Source organism: Ascaphus truei, chromosome 4, assembly GCF_040206685.1.
Source record: "Ascaphus truei isolate aAscTru1 chromosome 4, aAscTru1.hap1, whole genome shotgun sequence".
NCBI classification, from domain to species: Eukaryota; Metazoa; Chordata; class Amphibia; order Anura; family Ascaphidae; genus Ascaphus; species Ascaphus truei.
In genome coordinates, this window is record NC_134486.1 from 78659469 (window position 1) to 78687195 (window position 27727).

A 27727-nucleotide genomic window follows, 5' to 3' on the forward strand; every position below is an offset into this window, starting at 1 on the left:
ACATCTGATCTATCAACTGTCTTAGATTTAGTTGGAATCATGGAAATTAAGGAATCTCTTTCAGTGTCTAGAGCTATTTCAAAAGCCCTGTTGAGATCTTCCTGCTGATAGCCCCTGGCCAAGAATCTATCTTTCATATCCTCCGCCCTCCGAACAAAGTCCTCCACGGAGGAACAGTTCCGACGTAAACGTAGGAATTGCCCCCGTGGGATACCTCTGATCAGGGGGTGGGAATGACAGCTGTCGGCATGTAATAGTGTATACCTAGCGTTTTCTTTACGGAATATGTCCGATTGAATGCATTTGGAATTGTCCACATATAAATTAAGATCCAAAAATTAAATTTTATTAATATGATAATTATGTGTGAACTTCAAGTTCAGTTGATTATCTGACAGGTAGTCAAAGAATTTGAGCAACTCGACTTCCCCGACACTCCAGACCATCAACAGGTCATCAATATAGCGTTTATAAAACGCTATATTGTGCCTGAAAGGATTGTTATCTCCAAACACGTGGGAGGCCTCCCACCAACCCATGAAAAAGTTGGCATAGGATGGGGCAAAGGATGTCCCCATGGCAGTCCCACGTGTTTGGAGATAAAATTGCTGATTGAATGTGAAATAATTGTGTGTGAGGGAAAAGCGGATACTATCCACAATAAAAACAATATGTGCAGGGGATAAATTGGATTGTGATTCAAGGAAGAACCTGGTGGTTGTGATGCCGTGCTCGTGATGTATGATGTTATAAAGGGAGGCTACATCAAGAGTGACCCATAGATAAGATGTATGCCAAGTGAAAGGTGCAAGGAGTGATAAAATGTGTTTGGTGTCCATAACGTAAGAAGGTAAATTATGCACTAGTGGTTGAAGGAAGTGATCAATGTATTGTGAGAGGTGTTCACCCAGGGAGCCAATACTAGAAATGATGGGTCTACCTGGGGGTGCAGTGAGTGTCTTGTGAATTTTGGGCAAGTGGTGAAAGATGGGTATGAGGGGGTCTGGAGTGGTGAGGATGTCCCTTTCGGCAGAGGTCAAGACAAGAAACATTTCTCCCTAAACCAAAAGTTCACCAAATTCTCGTTGGAAAGAAAAGGTGGAGTCGCATGCCAGGGTACTATACGCTTCCGTGTCCCCCAGTTGTCTTAATGCCTCAGAAATGTAAAACTCTCTATCTAGGACGACCGTGGCACCCCCCTTATCTGCCTTTTTAATGACAATGTGTTAATGGCCTCTCTCTGTGAGACAGTAATGTTATCATGTTTGTATCCATGAAACTCTATATCTCTCACTCTGATGTCTCTAGCCAAGAGTGACAGGTCATGTTCAACCCCCTTTTGGAAGGTATCAATAAATTGTCCCTTCTTATATGAGTGTCAGGAATCGGCGTTCTCCGCGCTCCCCACATAGAGCACTCTCTCCCCTCAGGGAGTCCCTGGACACACAAAACAATCCTGCCTTACCGGCCTCCACGGCTCCCCGCCCCTGCCGCCGTCGCGGGATCACTCCCCTCGGCGATTCCTCTGCTCAGCGCCGGGCGCGCCCACACCCTCCCGCGCGCACACCTGCACCATCCACTGGCTCGGTCCACGTGCGTACACGCGTTACGGAGCGCGCTCATTCTGCACACTCTTCTTCCCGTCCCCCGGACTTCAGGCTCCACCCCCGTATGCCGCACGGGCATACTCAGGTTACCAACAAGACTCACCTGGCCTGTTATGCCTGCACCAATCTGCAGTGTCTCCCTGTAGCTCTTCCTGTCCCGCCTCCGTTCCTAATTGGACCTTCCTGCTTTATCTAGCTCCTCTCTGCTCTCAGTCTTTGCTCGACATAGTCTCTGCATGGAAGTACTTCAGGATTCTCTAAGTGTTTTTACAGGTTCTGACACGGCTCGTACGACTACCCCCTCTGGCTCTCGATCTTGGCACTCCTTGGACAACGCTCACTCTGATACACCTCGAACACGGCTTGGACTATAACCTATCTCCGCTCTCCACTCCTTGACCTCGGCAAGGCATTCTTCACTCTCTATCTACAACTGGTACCGGCAAGTATTGTCTACATTACTACACCTGGTGCGTGTATTACCACTTCCCCCTTCAGCTCAGGGGACGGGTCTGGTCTGCGGGCAGCACCGGCGTAACATTATGTGGAGCCCACAAGACGCAGACCAGACTGACATGGCCTCCATGATGACGACCATGTATCAACAAGTCCAGGCCCTAACGGACCAAATGGCTCTTCTCACTCAACAGGTACAGGACATTTCATTTCAGGCTCCACCTGTGGCCACACCGCCACTGTCGCCAGAACCAGTATTCGCCGCGACCTCGGACCCGAAGATCCCGGCACCTAAACCGTATGCGGGGGATCCGCACGCCTGCCGCGGTTTCCTCAATCAATGCGAGATAGCTCCGCAGCAGTATTACACTGGTCGCAAGAAAGTGGCGTATGTGTACAGCCTACTTACTTACTGGGAAAGCGCTGGCATGGGCCTCCCCAATTTGGGAACTACGTCCCAATATCACCCGCGACTACTTGGCATTTAGATGAGACTTTCGACAGGTCTTCGGTACCGATACCCCCGCACGCATAGAAACTGCCTCTGACTCTTTGCCTGAGCTTTCTCAGGGATGTCGTTCTGTGGCCCAGTATGCCTTGGAGTTCAGGACCATAGCAGCTGAGACACGATGGGACCAGGAGGCTTTGGTCTCAGTCTTCCGGCGAGGCTTAACGGATTCCGTGAAGGATGAGCTCACCTCACAACCCAGGCCAGGGCTTCTGGAGGAACTCATCTCCCAAGCCAATCGAGTGGATCAGCGCCTACAGGTATGCCGCGTCCAGCGCCAGCTTCCCCAATTTATGCCCTTCCGTGCTCCTTCTCCCAGATTCTCTCCAACCACAGGACCTGCCGTCTCCCCGCTACCCGCTCTGGAGGCTCCTGAGCCAATGCAACTTGGAGTCCAGCGTTCCCAGACACCGATACAGCAAGCTCGCCAAGCCGGTGGATTATGTTATTATTGGGGATCCTCCGAGCATCTGGTCCGTGATTGTCCACTACGCCCGGGAAACGACCAAACCCAGTGAGTACGAAGGGGCACTCCCTGGGTGTTAAATCTCCTTGTCCCCTTTCCAGGAAAGAACTTCCCAAAAGATTGACCTTTCCCGTTTCTCTCTCGGGTCCTACCTTCCGCACCTCCACTGCGGCATTTATCGACTCCAGCGCGGGAGGAAATTTCATGGCCCAAACCTTCTCTAAACAGAACCAGATTCCACTCGTTAGGAAGAAGTCTCCCGTTGCCTTGGTCGGGATCGACGACCGTCCGCTCACCCCGGCATACATTTCCTTGGGGACTTGCCCCATCACCCTTTCCTCTCATTCCCACAAGGAGACCTTGGCCTTTGATGTAATCTGCGCTCCCGGAACTCCAGTCACTCTCGGCTTACCTTGGTTGCAGAAGCACAATCCTCTCATCAACTCGACATCCCAAGATCCTATAACTTGGAGGTCAAGATCAGAGGAGCCCTCTCCACCAGCCATACTTCCGCCTCGACTGCTGGCCAATACCTCTGTTCCTGAGGTTATTCTACCTTCTGTTTACCACCAATTCAGGGACGTTTTCAATAAGGTACAGTCAGACCTTTTGCCACCACACAGGACTTACGATTGTCCGATCGATCTGGTTCCAGGTTACTCCCTACCCAAGTCCAAGACCTACCCCTTGTCGTTACCAGAATCTCACGCTATGGATGAATATATCCAGGAGACTCTCAAGAAAGGCTTTATTCGTCACTCCAATTCTCCAGCAAGGGCTGGGTTTTCTTCGTCAAGAAAAAGGACGGGTCGTTGAGGCCTTGCATCGATTACAGGGATTTGAACCGCATAACTATTAAAAATCGTTCCCCCCTCCCCCTTATGACCAAACTGTTCGATAAATTACAGGGGCCCAAGATTTTTTCCAAGTTGGATCTATGTGGTGCCTATAACCTGGTGCACATCAGGAAGGGGAATGAATGGAAGACGACCTTCAACACGCGTAGCGGACACTATGAGTATCTTGTAATGCCCTTCGGCTTATGTAATGCTCCCGCTGTCTTCCAGGATTTCATCAACGACGTCTTTCGTAAGGTACTCAATATTTTTGTTAAAGTATACTTGGATGATATCCTGATTTTTTCCAAAGATCTCCAGGACCATATAGGCCACACCTCCTTCATCCTTTCCCGTCTCCGTGAACACCATTTGTATGCCAAACTGGAGAAGTGCACCTTTCATCAGACCTCTACTCCGTTCCTGGGGTACATAATTTCCGATGAATGTTTTATGATGGATTCCGGTAAACTTCAAGCAGTTACTGAATGGCCAAGACCCAATTCTCTCAAGGCCATACAACATTTTTTGGGGTTCGCTAATTACTATCGTAAGTTTATACGGAGTTTTTCTACCATTGTGGCACCTCTCACTGCGCTCACCATAAAAGGAGCTGATCCTTCTGCTTGGTCATCTGAGGCCATCTCCGCCTTCAAGACACTCAAGGAAGCTTTTATATCCGCACCTATTCTCCGTCATCCCAACATTGAACTTTCCTTCGTCCTGGAGGTCGACGCTTCTGATTGCAGTGCTGGAGCCGTTCTTTCTCAGAGACCCACGCCTAAAGATAAGTTACATCCCTGTGCATATTTTTCCAAGAAATTCTCATCTGCCGAGAGGAACTATGACGTGGGTAACAGGGAACTTCTGGCCGTGAAGATGGCTCTTCAAGAGTGGAGACACCTGCTAGAGGGGTCGAAAGAGCCGTTTACTATTCTTACGGACAACAAGAACCTTCTTTACATAGAAAACACTCGACGCCTTGATCCACGACAGGCTCGTTGGGCTCTTTTTTTTTCTCGATTCGATTTTCACCTTTCCTATATCCCCGGGACCAAGAACGTAAAGGCAGATGCACTCTCCCGAATACATACTTCTAAGAGAGACCAGAGGAACCTTTGGAGACCATCCTTCCACAAGAGAGGATTCTCGCCACGTCTTCTTTTTATGAATCTTGACAAGATTTTGCACTCCCAGAGATGCATTCCCAAGGACTTGGTCGTTCCCGACAACAAACTCTTTGTACCTTCCAAATTTGTTCCTGAGGTCCTGTCTTGGGGTCACTCCTCTAAATCTGCAGGTCATCCAGGTTTTAAGAAGACTACTGATCTCATTCATCGGAATTTCTGGTGGCCAAGGATGTCTCAAGATATTCTGGAGTTTACCCGCACCTGCCCCACATACGCTCAAAGCAAGACTCTCCGTCAAAAGCCTCAGGGTTTTCTGTTACCTCTTCCAGTTCCCGACCGCCCCATGTTCCCCATTTCAATGGATATCATCGTGGAGTTGCCCAGGTCCAGAGGAATGAACACTATCTTGGTGGTCGTGGACAGGTTCTCGAAGATGTTCCATTTTATTCCACTTAAGGGGTTACCCACCTCCCCCGTCCTTGCTGATATCTTTACAGAGCAGATTTTCCGGATTCATGGGATTCCTTCATCCATTGTTTCTGACAGAGGTTCTCAATTCGTATCCAAATTTTGGAGAACTTTCACCAAGAGATTGGGCATCTCTTCTTCTTTCTCTTCCGCCTATCATCCACAGTCCAATGGACAAACAGAGAGAATCATTCAATCCCTGGAGAAATACCTGATATGTTTCATATCCGATTCCCAGGATGATTGGGCTCAACTCCTTCCTTGGGCAGAGTACGCTGTCAATTCTGCAAAAAACGAAGCCACCCGGGAGTCGCCCTTATTTATAAATTATGGGTTCCACCCTCCCTGTCTACCCATCTCCAACATCCCTTCTGGAGTTCCAGGCGGAGATGAACGCATTTCTTCCCTCCAAACCGCATGGTCTAGGATTCAGTCTACCCTTCTCGATCGAAACTACAGGCCGATCGTCATCGTCGTTTGGCGCCCAGTTACAAGCCAAGGGATTTGGTATGGCTCTCCTCTAAGAATATCCACCTCAAGTTACCATCTCCAAAATTGGCACCTAAGTTCCAGGGTCCCTTCCCTATTTGTGAACAAATCAATCCTGTGGCATTCCGGCTCCAACTACCACACAGTATGAAGATTCCCAATTTCTTTCATTCATCACCAGTCACTTCTTTCCGGATCAAACTTGTAAACCGGACCCTATTACTGTCCAAAATAACGAGGAATATGAAGTTCATTCTCTTTTGGATTCTCGCCTATCCAGGGGCCAGCTCCAGTTCTTGGTGCAGTGGAAGGGCTTTGGCCCTGAAGAGAGATCCTGGGTACCTTTAAAGGACATTCATGCCCGGGCCCTTCTTAAGCCCTTCAGGAAAAAGTTTCCAGAGAAACCATTAATGGACCGTCCTGAGGCCGTTCCTAAAGAGGGGGGTACTGTCAGGAATCGGCATTCTCCGCGCTCCCCACACAGAGCACTCTCTCCCCCAGGGAGTCCCTGGACACCCAAAACAATCCTGCCTTACCGGCCTCCGCGGCTCCCTGCCCCTGCCGCCGTCGCGGGATCACTCCCCTCGGCGATTAATCTGCTCAGCACCGGGCGCGCCCACGCCCTCCCGCGCACACACCTGCACCATCCACTGGCTCGGTCCACGCGCGTACACGCGTTACGGAGCGCTCATTCTGCACACTCTTTTTCACGTCCCCCGGACCTCAGTCTCCGCCCCCGCACAGGCATAGTCAGGTTACCAACAAGACTCACCTGGCCTGTTATGCCTGCACCAATCTGCAGTGTCTCCCTGTAGCTCTTCCTGTCCCGCCTCCGTTCCTAATTGGACCTTCCTGCTTTATCTAGCTCCTCTCTGCTCTCAGTCTTTGCTCGACATAGTCTCTGCATGGAAGTACTTCAGGATTCTCTTAGTGTTTTCACAGGTTCTGACGCGGCTCGTACGACTACCCCCTCTGGCTCTCGATCTCGGCACTCCATGGACAATGCTCACTCTGATACCTCCTCGAACATGGCTTGGACTACAACCTATCTCCGCTCTCCACTCCTTGACCTCGGCAAGGCATTCTTCACTCTCTCTCTACAACCGGTACTGGCAAGTATTGTCTACATTACTACACCTGGCCTGGCAACACTTTATACCACACTCCAGACACGCTCCCTTTGCTGCGGGTGCGTGTATTACCACTTCCCCCTGCAGCTCAGGGGACGGGTCTGGTCTGCGGGCAGCACCGGCGTAACAATGAGGGATTGAACTTAGAGTTAATTTTGAAACCTGAGTCTTGTCTTCCTAAAAATTCGGAAGGATCATAGGCCGTACTATTGTTCTCATTAAAAATATCTGTTAAATCTTGCTTGAAACACATGTCCCTGAAATCTAAGGATAGAGACTGAGTATGATTGATATCAAACAGGGGGCGCTAACATTGTTTGCAGATTGTACACTCCTAGTGGAGAAAAAACGTTTAAGGGTTAATTTGCGTATAAAACAATACATATCCACCATCGTAGAGAATAAATTAAATCGTATGTTTGGAGCAAAAGAAAGTCCCAGATATAACACAGATTGCTCTGCAAAAGTGAGTTCATAGTTAGAGATGTTAATCACACTACAGTTTCCCTTCTCTAGATCTTTAATCTTTTGGCTGGCATTCCACCGTGCACTTTTCCTTTTGCTTCTTCTTGTCTTCCCCTGTTTTTTGGAGCTTTATAGCCATCTGCTCTACTGGGGTTTGTCATGACAATTGAAGTTGCATTTTCTTCTGCAGAGGATGGACAAAAGTCACTTTCTGAAAGAGTAAAGGAAACTGCATGTGCGGTATGATCACTGTCTGAGGCTCCAGATTGGGTCCTGTCTTTAGATGTTTTGAGGATAGACTTATTTGAACTGGCTTTTTTTACATTGTAATTTTTAGATTTATTAAAATTACCTTTGGTCTTAGATGTTGCTTTTTGCCAAATATAAACTTGTTTAGCCTCATAATATGCTCTATCACGTTCAAACTTAGTTTGCTTCGTGATAGTAATAATTTTCTCTTGCTTCTTGATTTTATTGGCTAAATTGGCATCTAAATCTTTAAAGCTATCAATGTGTGAAAAAGCCTTGAGTTTTGTCTTTAAATCATTCACTTGTTTGGCCACAAATTTCTTTTCCAACACTTTATTTTGGATAATGAGGTCCATAAGTTTAAATGAACATTCATCCAAAATCATGCACCATTTACGTTCAAAATCATCTTTGTCAAACCCAAATGATGGTGCTTTAGTTAGGCGTAAATCTCTTGGTATGCGTCTGACTCTATTGTAATTTTCAATGGTTGTAATCTCCCACCAAATTCTTTGGTCATGCAGCAAGTATTTCTACAATCTAGTGAATTGCATTTTTAAATCTGCTGCTTCTTCACAATAAATATCAGAAGATTCATTGAAAATGGCTTCTGCTCTGAGTTCCCGTTGGGAACTGTTGCAGCAGCTAAAAGCAGTGTCTATAGGGCTGGCAGATTCCAGATCCATGATGCAGCCTGCTGTGTGTGTATAACAGTCAAAAGGGACAACTTCCAAATGAACCAATGGATAATCAAGGCTGGTGGATATGGTCCCTTAAATTGGCTTCTGTGTTAACAGAGGAAATCAAACAATGATAAACGGGTAGCCGAGCTGCTGACAGAAGGAAATCCAGAAGTGATTGGCTGTCATGCGCTCTGGCTGGCGCCGAATGGTGAACACATTAAGAAGTGTGAAAGGGCTGAAGGTAAGGCACAGGGAGTATCGGGGGACCACTAGAGAGGTCGGGGCTCAGGACCATAGAAGGAAATCTTACCCCTGTCAGCTCCTGGGTCCTACAGCTCCTCAATAACCAGTCCCACAGCGTGCATCCGGCAAAGTAAACGTGTAGAGATGAAGGGGAGAATCCGGTGCGACAGCAAACAGCCAAATGACGTCAGATCCAGGGTTGAACACAGTAGCTTTATTGGACACACACAGATAAAACAGCAGGCTGCAGCACAGCCTCCTCCTCTACGCGTTTCACGCTCTGCTGGTGCTTCGTCTGGGAGTGAGGAGAGTGCCTGCAAGCCCAACATTTAAAATAGAAACCCCACGAACAGGGACTTAATTGAAACTGTTTCAGCTGTAGACCTCCAGAGAGAACAAGTCTGTCTCAGTGATCCCATAATTGACATATAATGACCACATGAGCTAAACATGACAAATAGTATTCTATTTTCCTATATTACATTCAAGGAACAAATGTAAGAAATCTCAGGATGGTTCTAATTGCTGAAAACACAAATAAAAAACATATAAAGGGTTAATAAACATTGCAACATTGAGTGGGTCCCATGAAACATAGTCTTTGAATATTTGTACTCTTCAAATTGTATGGTACTCTTTTTCCCCCCAAGCCCCCCAAAATCTAAGGTACTTTAAAACCTCTAGTCTTACTGTAAAATGCAGTAGCACATGCAATGCATGCTTTGTCCCCTCCACCCCACCCCTCCAAAAGCAGATGATACAAGGCACTATAGTAATAATGTACTTTTCCCCATGTCATGCCCTTTCTCGTCAAACACCCCAAAAATCGGTATTGAATAATGTACGGTGTGATTGTAAATATATTATATTGTCTCTTTCTTTACAAACCAAGATGTCCAAGAAGCACGATCCATTGAGAAGAAGAAAAAGACAAAATTGTACATTTTGAAGAAGAGGCGACGTATTTTTGTATTATGCATTTTTCCTTTGTTATCCAGAAAAATCAAAATTTTCATTCTTTACATATAATTTTTTTTTGTGTTCATGTTTTAATGTCTATACCAGGGCTGCACAACATATGGCCCGCGGGCTATATGCGTCCCACGGGGGCAACCCGTTCGGCCTGCGACGGACCCCCTTCACTCCCCCCTTCTTCACCCCCCCCCCCTTCTTCACCCCCTCTTCCCTGGTTGGGAAAGAAGGACGCGCTCCATTAGGAGCGCGTCCAGCAGTGTCTGTGCGCTCCCTGCTCCCTCCTCCAGCACGGGGATGCGCTCTAGCAGTGTAGCGCGACCCGGAACTTCCGGGTCTGCTGCTAGAGCGCGCATCCCTCGCGCTTCCCTGCCGTCGCCATCACCAGGTAAGCATGGCGGTGGGGGGCTGCTGACATAGAAGGGGGGTGAGGGGCTGCTGACTTGGGTGGGGGGCTGCTGACATGGGTGGGGGTGAGGGGCTGCTGACATGGGAGGGGGGTGAGGGGCTGCTGACATGGGAGGGGTGTAGGGGGCTGCTGACATGGGAAGGGGTGGGGGGCTGCTGACATGGGAGGGGGGTGGAGGGCTGCTGACATGGGAGGGGGTGGGGGGCTGCTGATGGTGGGGGGCTGCTGACTTGGATGGGGGGCTGCTGACTTGGGTGGGGGGCTGCTGACTTGGGTGGGGGGCTGCTGACATGGGTAGGGGGCTGCTGACATGGGAGGGGGGTGAGGGGCTGCTGACATGAGAGGGGGTGGGGGGCTGCTGACATGGGAGGGGTGTGGGGGGCTGCTGACATGGGAGGGGGTGGGGGGCTGCTGACATGGGGGGGCTGCTGAATGGTAATGGGCTGGGGGGCCTGCTGAAATGGAATGGGCTGGGGGGGCTGCTGAAATGGGCTGGGGGGCTGCTGATATGGGCTGTGGGGGGCTACTGTGGGGGGCTACTGTGGGGGGTTGCTGAAATGAACTGGGGGGCACTGATATGGGCTGTGGGGGTTGCTTTGGGGGGCTGCTGAAATGGGCTGTGGGGCCCGACTCTGTTTTCCTTGTGAGGGGGGAGAGTGGTGTGAGTTGCAGAGGGGGGGGAGTGATGTGAGTTGCAGGGGGGGGGGAGAGTGATATAAAAAAAAATTTGTGTTCATGTTTTACTGTCTACACCAGGGCTGCACAACATATGGCCCGCGGGCCGCATGCGGCCCACGGGGCAACCCGTTCGGCCTGCGACGGACCCCCTTCACTCCCCCCTTCTTCACCACCCCCCCCTTCTTCACCCCCTCTTCCCTGGTTGGGAAAGAAGGACGCGCTCCATTAGGAGCGCGTCCAGCAGTGGCTGTGCGCTCCCTGCTCCCTCCTCCAGCACGGGGATGCGCTCTAGCAGTGTAGCGCGACCCGGAACTTCCGGGTCTGCTGCTAGAGCGCGCATCCCTCGCGCTTCCCTGCCGTCGCCATCACCAGGTAAGCATGGCGGTGGGGGGCTGCTGACATAGAAGGGGGGTGAGGGGCTGCTGACTTGGGTGGGGGGCTGCTGACATGGGTGGGGGTGAGGGGCTGCTGACATGGGAGGGGGGTGAGGGGCTGCTGACAAGGGAAGGGGTGGGGGGCTGCTGACATGGGAGGGGGGTGGAGGGCTGCTAACATGGGAGGGGGGTGGGGGGCTGCTGACGGTGGGGGGCTGCTGACTTGGATGGGGGGCTGCTGACTTGGGTGGGGGGCTGCTGACTTGGGTGGGGGGCTGCTGACTTGGGTGGGGGGCTGCTGACATGGGTAGGGGGCTGCTGACATGGGAGGGGGGTGAGGGGCTGCTGACATGGGAGGGGGGTGAGGGGCTGCTGACATGGGAGGGGGTGGGGGGCTGCTGACATGGGAGGGGTGTGGGGGGCTGCTGACATGGGAGGGGGTGGGGGGCTGCTGACATGGGGGGGCTGCTGAATGGTAATGGGCTGGGGGGCCTGCTGAAATGGAATGGGCTGGGGGAGCTGCTGAAATGGGCTGGGGGGCTGCTGATATGGGCTGTGGGGGCTACTGTGGGGGGCTACTGTGGGGGGCTGCTGAAATGAACTGGGGGGCACTGATATGGGCTGTGGGGGTTGCTTTGGGGGGCTGCTGAAATGGGCTGTGGGGCCCGACTCTGTTTTCCTTGTGAGGGGGGAGAGTGGTGTGAGTTGCAGAGGGGGGGGAGAGTGATGTGAGTTGCAGGGGGGGCGGAGAGTGATGTGAGTTGCAGGGGGGGGGGAGAATGTGCTGAGGTGATGTGCTGAGGCTATCCGCTATGGTAATGAAGTTTACTGTAAATGCATTTTTATTGTATAGGGTTCATGCCAGGGGTCCCTGGTGCTAACATTAATGGATATCAGCTCCAGGGATTCCCGGCATCAAGAAAAATTCATTTTTTTTCTAAGTCCCATCTCGCCGCTTCTCTGCAGGTTTCCAAAACCTTTACGCCAACTTTTTCTGGCATGAGGATTTTGTGATAAAATCACCATTCTAGAGCGGTGATAGGCGTTCATAGCCTAATCACTGCTACTAGAATTGCACGAGTTTATTAATGTGCCAAAAAGCAGTGCTAAGTGGCTTATCACCGCTGCCTCTGTGATTTTTTTTACTAGTAAACTCGCGTCTTAACGTGGGAAAATTTCAAGAAATCTCGAACCAACATGGGGTGTGCAAAGGAATACAACCCATGAAATGATCGGATAAGGCTGCTGAATCTGTATGTCAAATAGATTCTATCTTAGTTTAAATTGTGACTTTGTTTTTCTATTTTGCTTTTTTCTATTCATATTTGACTTAGATGCTACATACAGCAGAGACTGCGACTATTCTAACACAAACCAGTGGCAATCGCCAAAAAGACCCTGGCACACCCAGGTACATTCTGAATACATGCCTTAAACTTGCCTTAAACTAGCCCCAGCATTTCTGCATTGATTAATGGCCCATCAGATTAACAGCAGAGGGGGGGGGGGTCCCTGTCAGTCCCATTAAACAATCACTGATATGCTGCAGGGTCTGCTTGTCAATAGACCTTTAAGTTAGAACTCTGCTGAAGAGAGTTTTCATTGGTAAATTAAAGTCGCAGGACACCTATTGTGCAGACAGTGTTTTCATTTATACCATGTCTAATACATGTTTATTTCAGAGATTTTATATATTTGTAATTTTAGTAAAGCATAAAGATTTTTGTGTTTGAATTATCTAAAGCTATATGGTTTATGTTTAATTCTTAGTAAAAAGGGAAATACCGTATTGCATAAATCTGCAAGAAATATATATTCCTCAATAGTCATTTAACCACATGGGCTTACATATCATTAGCCTTAGACCTTCTAAATTAGTTAATAAAGAGTTCATATTCTTTGCATTTTGAGTCATAAGGAATGATAGGCTTTTATAAAAGCAAATGCTGTGGGTTTTTTTTTTTACCTGCCTAAGTATATTTTGCAAAGTCAATTGATTATTCAGTTAATTTGTTCTGCTTCAATGTCTTACTGCTTAAACATCATCCTAGGTACTTTAAAATCCATGCTTAAGTGGATGTGTATTACAAATCAATATATTTCTTGTGTGTGTCTGTGTCTGTTTTGTTTCAAAACTCTGTTTCATTGTTTGAAGTATGGATTTTTTTTCTTGAACTAGGGCCTAATTTGAGTCTTATTGGTAAAACATTATCAATGGACACCTTAATGTCTATTTTTTCCCTCCAAAAGCAATTATACTTGATATGTTCTTTGTGTTGGACAGAATTTAAGGTAAAAAGGCTTCCTCCCATATGAAGAAAAAAAAAGGAGGGGGGGGGGGGTAGAAGAGCACATAGGGAGCCCCTGATAGTCTGAAACATTTTAATAGAAACAGGTACATAATTGGTAGGTAACAGAATGTGGAATTACCAAAATAAGTCTTTTAAAAAGCATGTGAGAGGAGTCAGTGGGTTAACCCAGTAGGATGGACCCGCTACATCTGATGGTTTCCTGCACAGCATCCCGCTCCATGTGGCCTGTGTTCCTGAAGATTGCGACTGCCCCGGCGTCTCGGTGTCCTGGCGATGTCGGGATGATGTCACTTCCAGGGTCAGAAGGTAAGCCCAGCGACTGCTTCACAGAGCTTCAGAGTGGCACAGTTTAAGAGCAGTGTAGGCTCCAGGCTCAACACGTTTTTCAAGGCTAATTCTTTCTTCTTCAGGAGTGTATCATACCCCATACAGAGGGATATTTTTAGGTCCAGGGACTTACCTGTTCATACATCATAGTATGAGACATTGCATATAAAATGGATTTGGTTTAGGTTATAACAACATTTTGTGATGCAGTTGTCCCACCTGGACATAGCAATATATATAACTTGGATTTAGGTTAAATAAAAGCAATGAAGCCAAATATACTCTATTGCACAATTAAAATAGCTACAGTATGTATTTATGCAGATGCCACCATTTCCTATTTTTTGGAAGCTAAAATAATGCAAAGCGGATATGTGAAATTGATATTTCTATTGGGTCATTTTATATTATATTTTTCAAGTATATCAATATTAAATGTACTGAGAAGTTAGCAAAATGTTAACTTGTATTAAGATGAATGAAAGTTAATGTTCTGTTACAGTGCAGTGATATTGAATGATATGTGAAAACAAGAAACAGCCTACTGTATGAGTGAAAGAAAATCCATCAGGTACAAGGTGCGAGCGAGGTAAGTGATTAAAAGTAAAATCATCTACTGCACGCACATCGTAGTAGAAGTCAACCTATTGTTCTTTTAGGCAAACACCCATTTAGACACCTGGGGGAGGCAAAATGGACAGACAGGCATTTAAACATTCATTCCTGCTCATCAATGTAGCATCCTTGGTCACATTTGTTGCATTGAATCATATAAAAAACAAATAGGTAGCGCTATATCCTAGTGTGCAGGCAGCCTGCGATATATCCCTGAACCCCAGCCAGGTATTGAACAGTACAAAAAAAATATATCAATGGCGCTCTGCACTAAGACATTAAAAACATATATTATATAGTAATGGAAATATACAACCAGTGGCGTGGATGTTTCTCCTGGGAATGGAAGTTCCACAAATGATGGGATACCATGTAAGGGAAAAAAAATTCACAACATAGTGTAATACTGTTAGGCATACATACAAACATATAACATGAGACGGACACTGAGAACAACAGGTGACTAATTACAAACACATTTAATAAAGCATATCATTAAAAATACATATAATACATAAAATATAAAAATGTTAGGACACTCCAACTCAGGTGGGGGTACCTGCTTACCAAAAGTAAGAAGGGTTCAAGCAGTGGATATTTAAGAGTATCCCCTCTATGGAAGGCTGCTGCTGCTGCACCGGACTGCTGGGCTCACACGTGTGTAGTGCACCGTGGGTAGTGCCTGCTACCTCTGGTTGTAGCTTCTGCCTCTATGCGCCGTGGACACGGAAGATTCTCGTGTCTGCTGGGGAATGGTAATCCCTTCCTGCTCGGCTGTAGAAAGCGCGCCAAACGGAGCTGTTTGTGGATGCGGATGGATATCCGCCCGGATTCGGCAGCCAACGGACATCTGCCAGCAAGTTCCAAGGGGGACAGGATTCACCACCGAGTATGGAGGACCTTTCAGAGACACCCTACGCGTTTCGAAAGTCTTGCTTTCTTCCTCAGGGGTAAACGTAGTATGAAAAAATAGTCCCTGTATGTCCCGATATATATAGTCCCGGATTAAAGGTGCAGTACACCAGAATATCTTTGCTCATGCGCAGATGTATGCTTTGGGACTCTCAGCGTCTCAAACAAAAACATATACACAAATACAAACACAGAACATGAAAAGACAGGTTATACATTTCAAATGGTAATAATAAAATTTACACTTTCTGAAGACTTAAATAATAACTATGAAACATAGGAAATATATAGCCCAATTTCAGAATCACTATTGATATCGTCAAACAACAGTTGTGAACCCTATGTAAGAAGCATGTTGAGCAGAATATACAATAACCTCAACAGTAGATCATATGAATAATGAAGAAAAATATATATACCCTTGTAATGGATAAAAAATGTGATGGTGCTGTGTAAATATACAAATATATGTTCCCATACATTGGGTAATGTTGTGATGATGTTGTGTAATTATGGATTTAAATCAAATATATATATATGTGATTTGCGTGAAGTATTATAAATTTAATAACGTGTGTCTATTGTAAAAATTAATTTATATAATGAGAAAAGCAATTGTGCAATGGTGACCAAGTGATTATATGAGTTACTTAAAGTGCATACAAATATGTCTGCTGTGATCAGTGAAAATATATATGGCTAATACAATTTTAATTTCAAGTGGACACCAATCTTATGTCCTATTGTATATATAACTAATATGTGCTATTTACAAAATATATATATATATAGAGTGATTCTCCTGTGATAATCAATAAATTCAAATATAATAATATGCTATGCCATAGTCCTGTATAATGAAGATATAATATTCTATTTGTTGGATGGATAATTTATCTGTCCAGAAGGAAAGGTTTCAGATCAAATTCAATATTGAGCCCAAGAGGGGTGAGTGTTTTTAATTCGTAGATCCAAAAGGATTCTCTTTTGCCTAATGCCCCTCCCTTATTTCCACCACGCCAGTTTGTCGTGACTGCCTCTATCGCTACACATTTTAAACCTTTTGGGTTCTTGTCGTGCACTTGGAGGAAATGGCTCGATACGCTATGTGTATCCAGGCCTTTTTTGATGTTGTAAATATGTTCGTAGAACCGACGCTTAATCGGTCTAGTGGTCATACCCACATACTGCAGACCGCAAGGACATTCAAGGAGATAAATTATATTTGTGCTTTTACATGTGATGTGTTGTTGTATTATATATTGTTTGGAAGTTTGAGTAGATGTGAAGGTGGTTTGTTTGGAGCTGAAACTACATGCTGTGCATGTATTACATGTGAAATACCCTTTTGTAACTTTTTTGTTTGTATTTGTTTGGAATCGACTGTTGGATCTGAGTGGACAGCTGGGAGCTAGCCTTTGGCCTATGTTAGGTGCTTTAGTGAATATTATTTTAGGTTTTAGTGGAAGTATTTTAGATAGATCAGGGTCTTTTCTCAGGATTGGCCAATATTTTTGAATAATCTTCTTAATTCCTGGTGCCATTTGATTAAATTGTGTGATAAATGGTAATTGGATATGTGTATTGGATGATTTGGGTTTGTATTTAAGAAGGGTTGATCTGTCTATTGCTTCAACCTCAGAGATGACTTTGTCGAGATGGTTAGATGAATAATTTCTATTGATAAATCTATCTCGGAGGTCCTGTGCTTGTGTATGGAATGCTTCTGGTGTGGAACTGTTTCTTTTGAGCCTGATAAATTGGCCTTTGGGGATGTTATCGATCCACGCAGGGTTGTGATGACTGTTGGCATGTAGATAATTGTTGGCCTGAACTTTTTTGAAATGAGTTTTGGTATGAATAGTATTATTGTGAATGTATATAACTAAATCTAAAAACTCTAAAGAAATATTACTAGAAACAAATGAAAATTTTAAATTAAATGGATTATTATTCATGTACAATTGAAAACTGTCCAGCTCCTCTAGTGACCCAGACCAAATGAAAATAATGTCATCTATGTAGCGCCGCCATAGGACCAGGTTCGCTCCAAATGGACAGTTGGACCAGATGTATTGATTTTCCCAACTGCCCATAAATAAATTTGCATAACTTGGAGCAAACCTGGTACCCATGGCGGTGCCACATATCTGTAAATAATATAAATCATTGAAATTAAAATAATTGTGAGAGAGTATGAATTGAATGCCTGTAGTAATAAATGATTTTACTGATGATGTGATAGATGGATCATTATCTAAAAATTGGCCAACAGCATCACAACCCTGAACGTGGTCGATAACAGTGTAAAGTGATGTGACATCAGCTGTAACTAAATAAAAATGTGATTGCCATTGAATGTCCTTGATTGTCTGCAGCATGTGGGTAGTGTCCCTGAGATATGAAGGGAGTTTTATGACATACGGTTGGAGATAATGATCGATGAATTGTGATAAGTTTGATGTAAGAGACCGGATGCCTGACACAATGGGGCGTCCAGGTGGTTGTTCTAGATTTTTGTGAATTTTGGGTATAATGTAGAAAATAGGAATTATAGGGAATTGGTTATGCAAAAATTCAAATTCCTGTTTGTTAATGGCATTGTTATCCAATCCTGTATTAAGAAATGTGAGTAATTGTTGTGAATAGTTGTCTGTAGGATTTGAGGGGAGGGGTTGGTAAGTAGAGACATCTTCAAGAATACGCATTGATTCCTGAAGATAGTATGTTTTATCCATAATTACCAACCCCCCTCCTTTGTCAGCTGGTTTCATTACAATCGAGCCATTCTCTCCAAGTGCACGCAATAGTTGTTTTTCCTCCATATTAAGGTTATGTGTAGTTAATTTGTAATTACGGCTCTGCTGTTCCAGGTCGTCGGTGACCATCTGTGCAAAAGTATTGACAAACGGACCACCGGCGAACCTGGGAAAAAAAGTAGAGGGTTTTTTGAACGTGGAATGGATGTTAGGTGCAGGATTAATGGGGAGGTTAGAGTTACTGTCCAGGCGTGACACCGCATCTTGAACAAAATATTTTTTTAGACATAATTTTCTTACATATTTTTGTACGTCTATGTATAGTTGGAAGCTGTTCGGGCCTATAACAGGGGCAAAAGATAGTCCTTTAGAAAGAACTGCCTTTTCTTTATCAGATATTGGTTGTTGACTGATGTTAAATATGTTGGTGTAGGTGGAAATTACCGTCTGGTTTGTTTCCCTAGTCTTTCTGCCTCCTCTCTTTCCTCTATTGTGTTTTTTCTTTTCCTGTCTCTTGATGTCCCGTCCTTCCCTAGTAGGTCTTTTATAGCTTCTCTGGCATTCTGCTGTTCTCGTGTCCTCCGCCAGTCTAAAAAAGAAAAGGTAGGTTTATCCTCTTTAGTTTTATTAGAGTATTTATTTTCCTGCTCAAAGTCCACCAGTGGTTGGTACTTGTTATTGTGCTGATACTTCTCAAAGATATTGTCAATTTCCCTATCTAGATGTTCAATTGGTGTTTCGATCTGAAACCTTTCCTTCTGGACAGATAAATTATCCATCCAACAAATAGAATATTATATCTTCATTATACAGGACTATGGCATAGCATATTATTATATTTGAATTTATTGATTATCACAGGAGAATCACTCTATATATATATATATTTTGTAAATAGCACATATTAGTTATATATACAATAGGACATAAGATTGGTGTCCACTTGAAATTAAAATTGTATTAGCCATATATATTTTCACTGATCACAGCAGACATATTTGTATGCACTTTAAGTAACTCATATAATCACTTGGTCACCATTGCACAATTGCTTTTCTCATTATATAAATTAATTTTTACAATAGACACACGTTATTAAATTTATAATACTTCACGCAAATCACATATATATATATTTGATTTAAATCCATAATTACACAACATCATCACAACATTACCCAATGTATGGGAACATATATTTGTATATTTACACAGCACCATCACATTTTTTATCCATTACAAGGGTATATATATTTTTCTTCATTATTCATATGATCTACTGTTGAGGTTATTGTATATTCTGCTCAACATGCTTCTTACATAGGGTTCACAACTGTTGTTTGACGATATCAATAGTGATTCTGAAATTGGGCTATATATTTCCTATGTTTCATAGTTATTATTTAAGTCTTCAGAAAGTGTAAATTTTATTATTACCATTTGAAATGTATAACCTGTCTTTTCATGTTCTGTGTTTGTATTTGTGTATATGTTTTTGTTTGAGACGCTGAGAGTCCCAAAGCATACATCTGCGCATGAGCAAAGATATTCTGGTGTACTGCACCTTTAATCCGGGACTATATATATCGGGACATACAGGGACTATTTTTTCATACTACGTTTACCCCTGAGGAAGAAAGCAAGACTTTCGAAACGCGTAGGGTGTCTCTGAAAGGTCCTCCATACTCGGTGGTGAATCCTGTCCCCCTTGGAACTTGCTGGCAGATGTCCGTTGGCTGCCGAATCCGGGCGGATATCCATCCGCATCCACAAACAGCTCCGTTTGGCGCGCTTTCTACAGCCGAGCAGGAAGGGATTACCATTCCCCAGCAGACACGAGAATCTTCCGTGTCCACGGCGCATAGAGGCAGAAGCTACAACCAGAGGTAGCAGGCACTACCCACGGTGCACTACACACGTGTGAGCCCAGCAGTCCGGTGCAGCAGCAGCAGCCTTCCATAGAGGGGATACTCTTAAATATCCACTGCTTGAACCCTTCTTACTTTTGGTAAGCAGGTACCCCCACCTGAGTTGGAGTGTCCTAACATTTTTATATTTTATGTATTATATGTATTTTTAATGATATGCTTTATTAAATGTGTTTGTAATTAGTCACCTGTTGTTCTCAGTGTCCGTCTCATGTTATATGTTTGTATGTATGCCTAACAGTATTACACTATGTTGTGAATTTTTTTTCCCTTACATGGTATCCCATCATTTGTGGAACTTCCATTCCCAGGAGAAACATCCACGCCACTGGTTGTATATTTCCATTACTATATAATATATGTTTTTAATGTCTTAGTGCAGAGCGCCATTGATATATTGAATCATATAAACCACATTCCTGGATGTGCAGCAGTATGATCCTTTAGCATTGAGTGTTCCATGGTTGATCACTCTAGGATGCTAAATTGGGGAAACCATCCAAAAACTTCAAGGCAGAATGAATATGCATAGACACTCTATACTCCACCACGAAGAAGGAAGATACTGCTCACCAGTGGGACATCCTTTCTCACTACCAGATCATTCCATAAATGATTTAAAAATCAAAATCCTCAATGGAATGTTTAAACGCACCCAAAAATGGAAAACATTTGAACTCAGAATGATAAGACTCTTTGACACCAAAACAAGAGGACTTAATGCGAATATGGGGTTTCTCACACACTATCAGAATTGTTTGTAATTATCCTGCCTGCCTCTCTGCCAATGTTCTTATCTACACCTTAAAAACAGTGCATCTTGGAATGTATCTGTGACTGAAGCCTATCCCTCTCCCCTGTGCAGTATGCGATACTCACAGTGGGGAGGCATAGGCTTCAGTCACAGATACATTCCAAGATGCACAGTTTTTAAGTAAAAACCTCTCTTGCTTTATCCATTGTAACACCGCCGGAGGAAGAGATCAGTGTATCTCGAAAGCTCGCACAAATAAAAGCATTTCGTTAGCCACAGAACGATATCATCTATTCGTTTTTGATTATTACGCTCAGCTAACATGGTACAGATACCTCTACAGATAGATAGATAGATAGATAGATAGATAGATAGATAGATAGATAGATAGATCACGTAAAACAAAGTATACATACTTTACACAGTTCAATTACAGTACATTCAAATACCTAGATATCTGGATTTATAAAATGGTCTAAATTGTTTTTACTGGATATGCTTCAAATCATGCATTTCCTGTAATGAAAGCCTCAGAGGCATATGTGCTAACAGGGTCTTTGACATTTTGTTTGGCATCATATCTGTAGTGCTAAAAAGAAGTATACATTTTATTAACAATTGCATGGTATGTACCGTATGAAGGTCGTTATGAGACTACTTACATACATATGTAGCAGATGTTATTGAACAAGGTAACACAATGCATTTTGTTAATGCTGGTATGTTAATTCACAGTAGTGCTGTTGAAAACAATCTTTAAAGAGATAATATGTAACTAAATGCATTATTTTGTGTGTAAACAATGGTAATACATCTGCTACATCTGTATGATGCATAGTTTGTTGTCTGAAATTATGTCTGACACATTGCATAGTGTTGCATACCTGGTTGATACAATTTAAATTAAAAGGAATTAAATTGGACAGAGATAAAGCTCAAGAGGCTCCCTCCCAAATGAAAATGGATTTTGTTTAGGTTATAACTACATTTTGTGATGCATTTGTCTCGCTTGGCCCTAGCAATAAATATAACTCTTGATTCATGTTAATTAAAAGCAATGAAGCAAAATATATTATATTGCAGTAACGCAACCAGGGGGGTGCACAGGTGTATTTGCACCCACTCATGAATTGGTATCGCGCTCTTCTCCACAGCAATGAAAGTCGTTGCCGGGGGAGAGAGCGGAACTTCTGTAGGTGAGTTCCGGGGTGTTATGTGACGTTGCATCATCATGGTGACGTGATGCCACAGGGTGCAGCATTGCCATGACAACGCACCATCATGTGAGGCAGTGACGTCACATGGGACATGTTGCCATGACAACGTGCTGTTGCATGGCATAGCGACGTCATGACAACGCAGTGTCACATAATGCAGTGTCACATGACATCGCAATGTCAACGGGGAGGACTGGTAAAAACTGCACCCACCCAATCCGAACTTCTGACTGCGCACCTGTTCTATTGCACAATTAAAAAGGCTATATTTTTATGCAGATTGCACCATTTCCAATTCCTTGTTTGGGAGCCGTAATAAAGCAAAGCAGAAAGGGGAAATTGAAATATCAGTATTTCTATTGGGTCATTGTATATTACTATTTTTTACATATTGTATGTCAATATTCTATATACAAAGTTAGCAAAATGTTAAAAATGTACATTCTTCTACACGTTTAATATGTCTGATTGATTATTTCATATTTACAATTTGTAGACCGGTTTTTATCGCCCAAAAATGTTTTACTGCACTCTTACTTGAACTGTAACTGAAACTGAGGTGCAGCATGGCCCTTCCCCTTAACTTTTTTTTTTCTGTACCCACCTCCCATTTCCCCCCTTCGTGTTTTTGGGAAAATGGCAAACACTTTCAATAAATAAACAGTTAAAAAAACAAACAGAGTTATGTCATTTTTTTTTACTATTACCAAATAATCATTTTAATATATTTTATAATAGCCCTGCTGTAAAAATATTACATTTTGTTTGTGTAAATATTGAAATATCCATGCTGCATCAATTTTTTTAATCATTGATACATAGCGCAGAATTAGAAATGCTTGAAGTTGCTAACAACATAAACATACTTTTTTGGATTTATGCCAGGTTCAACCTAGCGTACAATTTGGATGCAGTTTCAACTAATTATGGGGTGCACATATACAAATTTGTTTAGTACAGAGGGTTACAAAATATAAATCTGCACTCGCCCTGTCAGAGCCGATGGTAACAGAAACTCCTTGTAGGCGTCCACAAGTGTACTCCAAAATTCATAAGTGGAAACTCCAAGGAAGGTCCCACAGAAAAACAAAAAGAAGACAGCAGGCAGCACACTGGGGTCAGTGTGTAAAAAGTATATTTATATTAGATTCAATTTAAAAAGTCCACGCTGTAGCGGACCACAACAAAAGATGAAAATTTTAAATAAAAAAATCCACAAATATACAGTTACAGAAAATTAAATATATATACCATTTACATAAGCGCGTCATTGTATCGCCCTTGTTTGTGCCACTATACTTCACCCGACTAAAAACATTTTTTACACTTAAGGTGCACACTAGGGATAAAAGGTTAGTTGACAGATGCACACATGATAAATATATTACAGTACTTGGTTTTCTTGCATTATTTTAAAGCCATATGGAAATATCAGTATGCTATCAAATATATTAATACATATAGTCTTGCCATTTACAGAAATAAATTTAAATTTTTCTTGAAAAAAAAATATATATACAGTATATATTTCTTGTTTTCTTAAAAAAGTATATTTTTCTCTAGGTGAAGAAGGTTGTTCAACAAGAAGGTTTTGACAGAAAGAAACGAGGATACAGGGACATCAATGATATCGACATCAATATGAATGATCCGTTATTTACAAAACAGTGGTATCTGGTAAGTGAAGATTAATTTTAGTTTGAAAATTCAGGGTTCCAAAATGTTCAAAGCAGGATTAAGAAATAACAGAATTTGTAAAACATCTTCATATGTATAAAAGAGGAAAATAGAAAAGTAAAGATTACATATTTTATCATAGGTGGCTTCATAAAATTAAAATAAATAAGGCACCTGGCCCCGATGGCATACATCAAAGAGTTCTTAGGGATCAAAGTTCAGTAATAGCCAAGCCATTACATGTAATATTCAAGGACTCCATTTCCGCAGGCTAAGTACCACAAGATTGGCGTTAAGCAGAATAATATTCAGGAATACAAAAAAACTATGGAGAACAAAATTGTTGGTAATTATTGGGATTTATGAAGGTCGTGCTAAACTAACTGTAAGAGGACATGTGCAGAGGTATGCAATGGAGACTGTTTTAAGGTGAAATTAAATACGGCTTTTATTGTGCCTGTTCCTTTAACACAAGAAAACATCCAAACGTATGCAAATAAGGGGTCAAACAAAGCTTCTGTTCCACTTGGGAGTATTTCAAGTTAAACCTATGCAGTCCACAACTCCCTTTAGATTAGCATGTCTCCCAGCCCCAAACATATATCTTGATATGTGCAAATATACCAAAAGTCTTAGAAAGGAAAGTCTTTTCTGTCTCTTGTAGGGGAAGGCTTCTTTGTTCTCCAGGTTTAGACGTACTTTCCTCCGGTGTCTTGCTGGGAGCGTGCAGTCTCTTCTGGCAGGCTCAAGACGTCTGTCTCCTTGTTCAGCTCACAGGTGTGCTAAGGAGTCTCACTTCCTGTCTCAGAGGCAGGCTTTTTCTAACACCTCTAATCAGCCATGTGCTGGTCAATTAACCAGCACACTGCTGGATTAGAGGCAAGTTTTCTGAACAGAGTAAGTCCCCTGTTACACTAACCTTATTAGTATCTTTGAGGATGCACGGTAAATAGGAATTTAGGCCAGGGTAATGCAGTTGGTGTGGTATACTTAGATGTGGCAAAGGCTTTTAATATGCTTCCACACAAGAGGCTAGTGTACAAAACAAAGCAAATTGGACTCAGTAAAAATATTTGCACATGGATTGAAAACTGGTTGAAGGATAAACAGAGAGTTGTTGTAAATGGAACTTTTTCAGGTTGAGCTAAAGTTTTGAGTGAAGTATCTCAGGGATTACTACTGGGACCCCTGCTTTTTAACTTATTTATTAATGACGTTGAAGGTGGCATGGAGAGCAAATTCTCCATCTTTGCTGATGACACTAAATTGTGTAAGGTAGTAGAATCAGAGCAGGATGTAATTTCTCTAGAAGGACTTGCATAGACTGGAAACTTGGGAAGGTAAATGGCAGATGAGGTTTATTACAGATAAATGTAAGGTTATGCATTTGGAAAGCAAGAATAAAAAGGCAACTTACACATTACGGTAAATGGGGATACATTAGGAGAATCCTTGGTGGAGAAGGCTTTAGGAGTGCTTGGACAGCAGGCTTTGCGATAGTGCCCAAAGTCATGTAGTAGCTGCAAAGGCAAACAAGATCTTATCTTGCATTAAACAGGGAATTGATGGAGGGGAAGTATCTAATCATGCCACTGTATAATGCATTAGTAAGACCACACCTTGGATATGGAGTACAGTAATCTGATTTATGAGGAGAGGCTGACTCAATTAGATTTGCTTACATTAGAAAGGAGCCATTTAGGAAGGGATATGATAACTTTATACCAATATATTCCGGGGCAATACAAGGAGCTTTCAAAAGAAATATTCATCCCATGGGCAGTACAAACAACACAGTTTCATACCTTATGGTTGGAGAAAAGGAAATTTTACCAGCAACAAAGGAAAGGGATTTTTACAGTAAGGGCAGTTAAAATGTGGAATTCATTACTCATTGAGACTCTGTTGGCACATACATAAGATACAGTATCTTCCAAAAAAGGTTGGACATCTTTTTAGAAAGGAAAGGTATATAGGAAATATACCAAATAAGTAAACATGGGAAGAATGTTGATCCAGGGAGTAATCTGATTGCAAATATTTGGAATCAGGAAGGAATTTATTTTCCCCCTTATAAGTTATCATTAGATTATATTTCACTGTTTTTTTTTGTTTACCTTCCTCTGGATCAATATACTGTAAGTATAAATATAGGATAAAGTATCTGGATGAGCATAGAATGAACTTGATGGATCTACAGTATGTCTTTTTTAAACCTCATCTACTATGTAACTACATGTAACTATGTAACATACTGCATGTATTTTGCAACATGTACATGCTGATATACTGTATACAGTATTTATATAAACATTTGTTTTTCTAATAGATTTTAAAAAACAGTCACACATGCACATTCTTGACTTTATGGTCATTGTTTTATGCTAGTTATTTAATAACATTTACAACTGATTAACTCAATATATGTAATATTATGTACTTTGCAAAATTACATTATTGCCATCTGATAGGCAGTCACTCATTATAATTTGTATAATGTTATCGGTTGTGTAATAAAAATCGCAGGGGATTTTAAGAATTTTCATAAAAATGGTACTTCATGGGGTTAACGTTGATTAGAAATTGTGTTAAAAATGCAGGAATTGTTTTTATGACAGGTTAAGACCGTTCCTGCATCTGTGTTGATCTAGAAAGAGGGCTTGATTGATGGGCTATCACTGATGACCCATTAAAAGTGAAAAATGTATAGTTTGAAAGGTATAGACGATATACAGATCATAGGCTGTCAGCCTCAAAGAAATCCTAACATTCTTGAAATTCCGTGTGCATCACAGAGAGAGGTGGCAAACAGGTCATCACGTACTATAGTGCCGACGGTTATTCTAACACAAACCTTTGGCAATCGCCAAAGAGACCCAGGTACATGCTGGGTACATGCTGGGTCTCATTTAAGGCAAGTTTAAGGCATTTCTGCATTGACTAATGGCCCATCAAATAAACAGCGGGAGTCCCTGGCAGTCCCATTCAAACTGAATGGGACTGCCAGGGACCCCTGCTGTGTTAATCCGATGGGTCATTAGTCAATGCAGAAATGCCTTAAACTTGCCTTAAACTAGCCAGGTTACACCCAGCATGTACCCAGAATGTAACCGGGCTAGTTTAAGGCAAGCTTTAGAATACTTGTTTTCTCGTCTGTAGTCTGAAGGATATATTAAATACATTACATTACAATAAATTACATCTATTCTGAATAACAACTTATAGATATTTGTAACAGTTGCAAAAAGACAGTTGCAATAAAGCCAAACCCTTGATATTTTGGAGGTGGCAAGTGATAGATATCCATTTGTCACTCAAATTTAGGAGCAAGTCGGTCAAAATGAGTATTGTTACATTCAGCAAACTCACCTGAACCTATTGATATGACTCCCGTTATTACGAGAATTATAGGAATAAAGTTATGAGATCTTTAATATATTAAAGCATACTTTTAAAGTCACATGACAGTTTTTTTCATTAAAGTCATAAATGGTAGCTTAAGTAGAGCTGATTTAAGACAGGGGTAGGTCTTATGTGTGTTTCAATGCAAGAAGGTCTGGGCATAAATGTTGGCATGTTTGAATAGAAAATTACAATTCAACAGAACTGTGTTTGGGATCGGACACTGGAATTTTCATCTTTCCTATGCCAGTGACTTCTCTGGGAAGAAATGATAGCATGTGGTAACGTATAGGGAATTCTAGCAATATTTATTCTTTTATTTTAAGAAACTTGTCTGCATTTATTATAACTGTCTGTTCTTGTAATAATCTTTGTGTAACCAAGCACTGTTTAACTTTTATATTAAAGCGAAACGTTAATAATCAATGCTTTGGGCTCTTAATTAACTGTTTGCATGATTTGTATAGAGTAAAGTATATTTCCGCACACATTTTGCAACAAAAAGATTTGTGTGTGTTCAGTGAACAGTTTTTCTTTAATAAATAGGGACCTTAGACAGCACGTTTCATATTTGATATTTCTTTGGTGGTGGTAGCGGGGAAAAATATGTTTGTAATCGAGTAAGTAGTAAATATTAACTCATTTGAAGTACCCTGCGGAA

General features: G+C 42.7%; 1 protein-coding gene across 4 annotated transcripts in view; it reads left to right on the forward strand.

Annotated features, from left to right (window-relative positions):
• PCSK2 (proprotein convertase subtilisin/kexin type 2) overlaps positions 1-27727 on the forward strand; it is a 196957-nt gene that overhangs the window by 70716 nt on the left and 98514 nt on the right. For 2 of the 4 annotated variants that reach the window (XM_075596077.1, XM_075596078.1), the window contains exon 3: positions 23551-23664. The exons of the other annotated variants lie outside the window; for them this stretch is intronic. In XM_075596077.1, coding sequence (XP_075452192.1) covers positions 23551-23664 — 114 coding nt within the window. The remainder of the gene's footprint in view (positions 1-23550; positions 23665-27727) is intronic. 4 annotated transcript variants of the gene reach the window in all.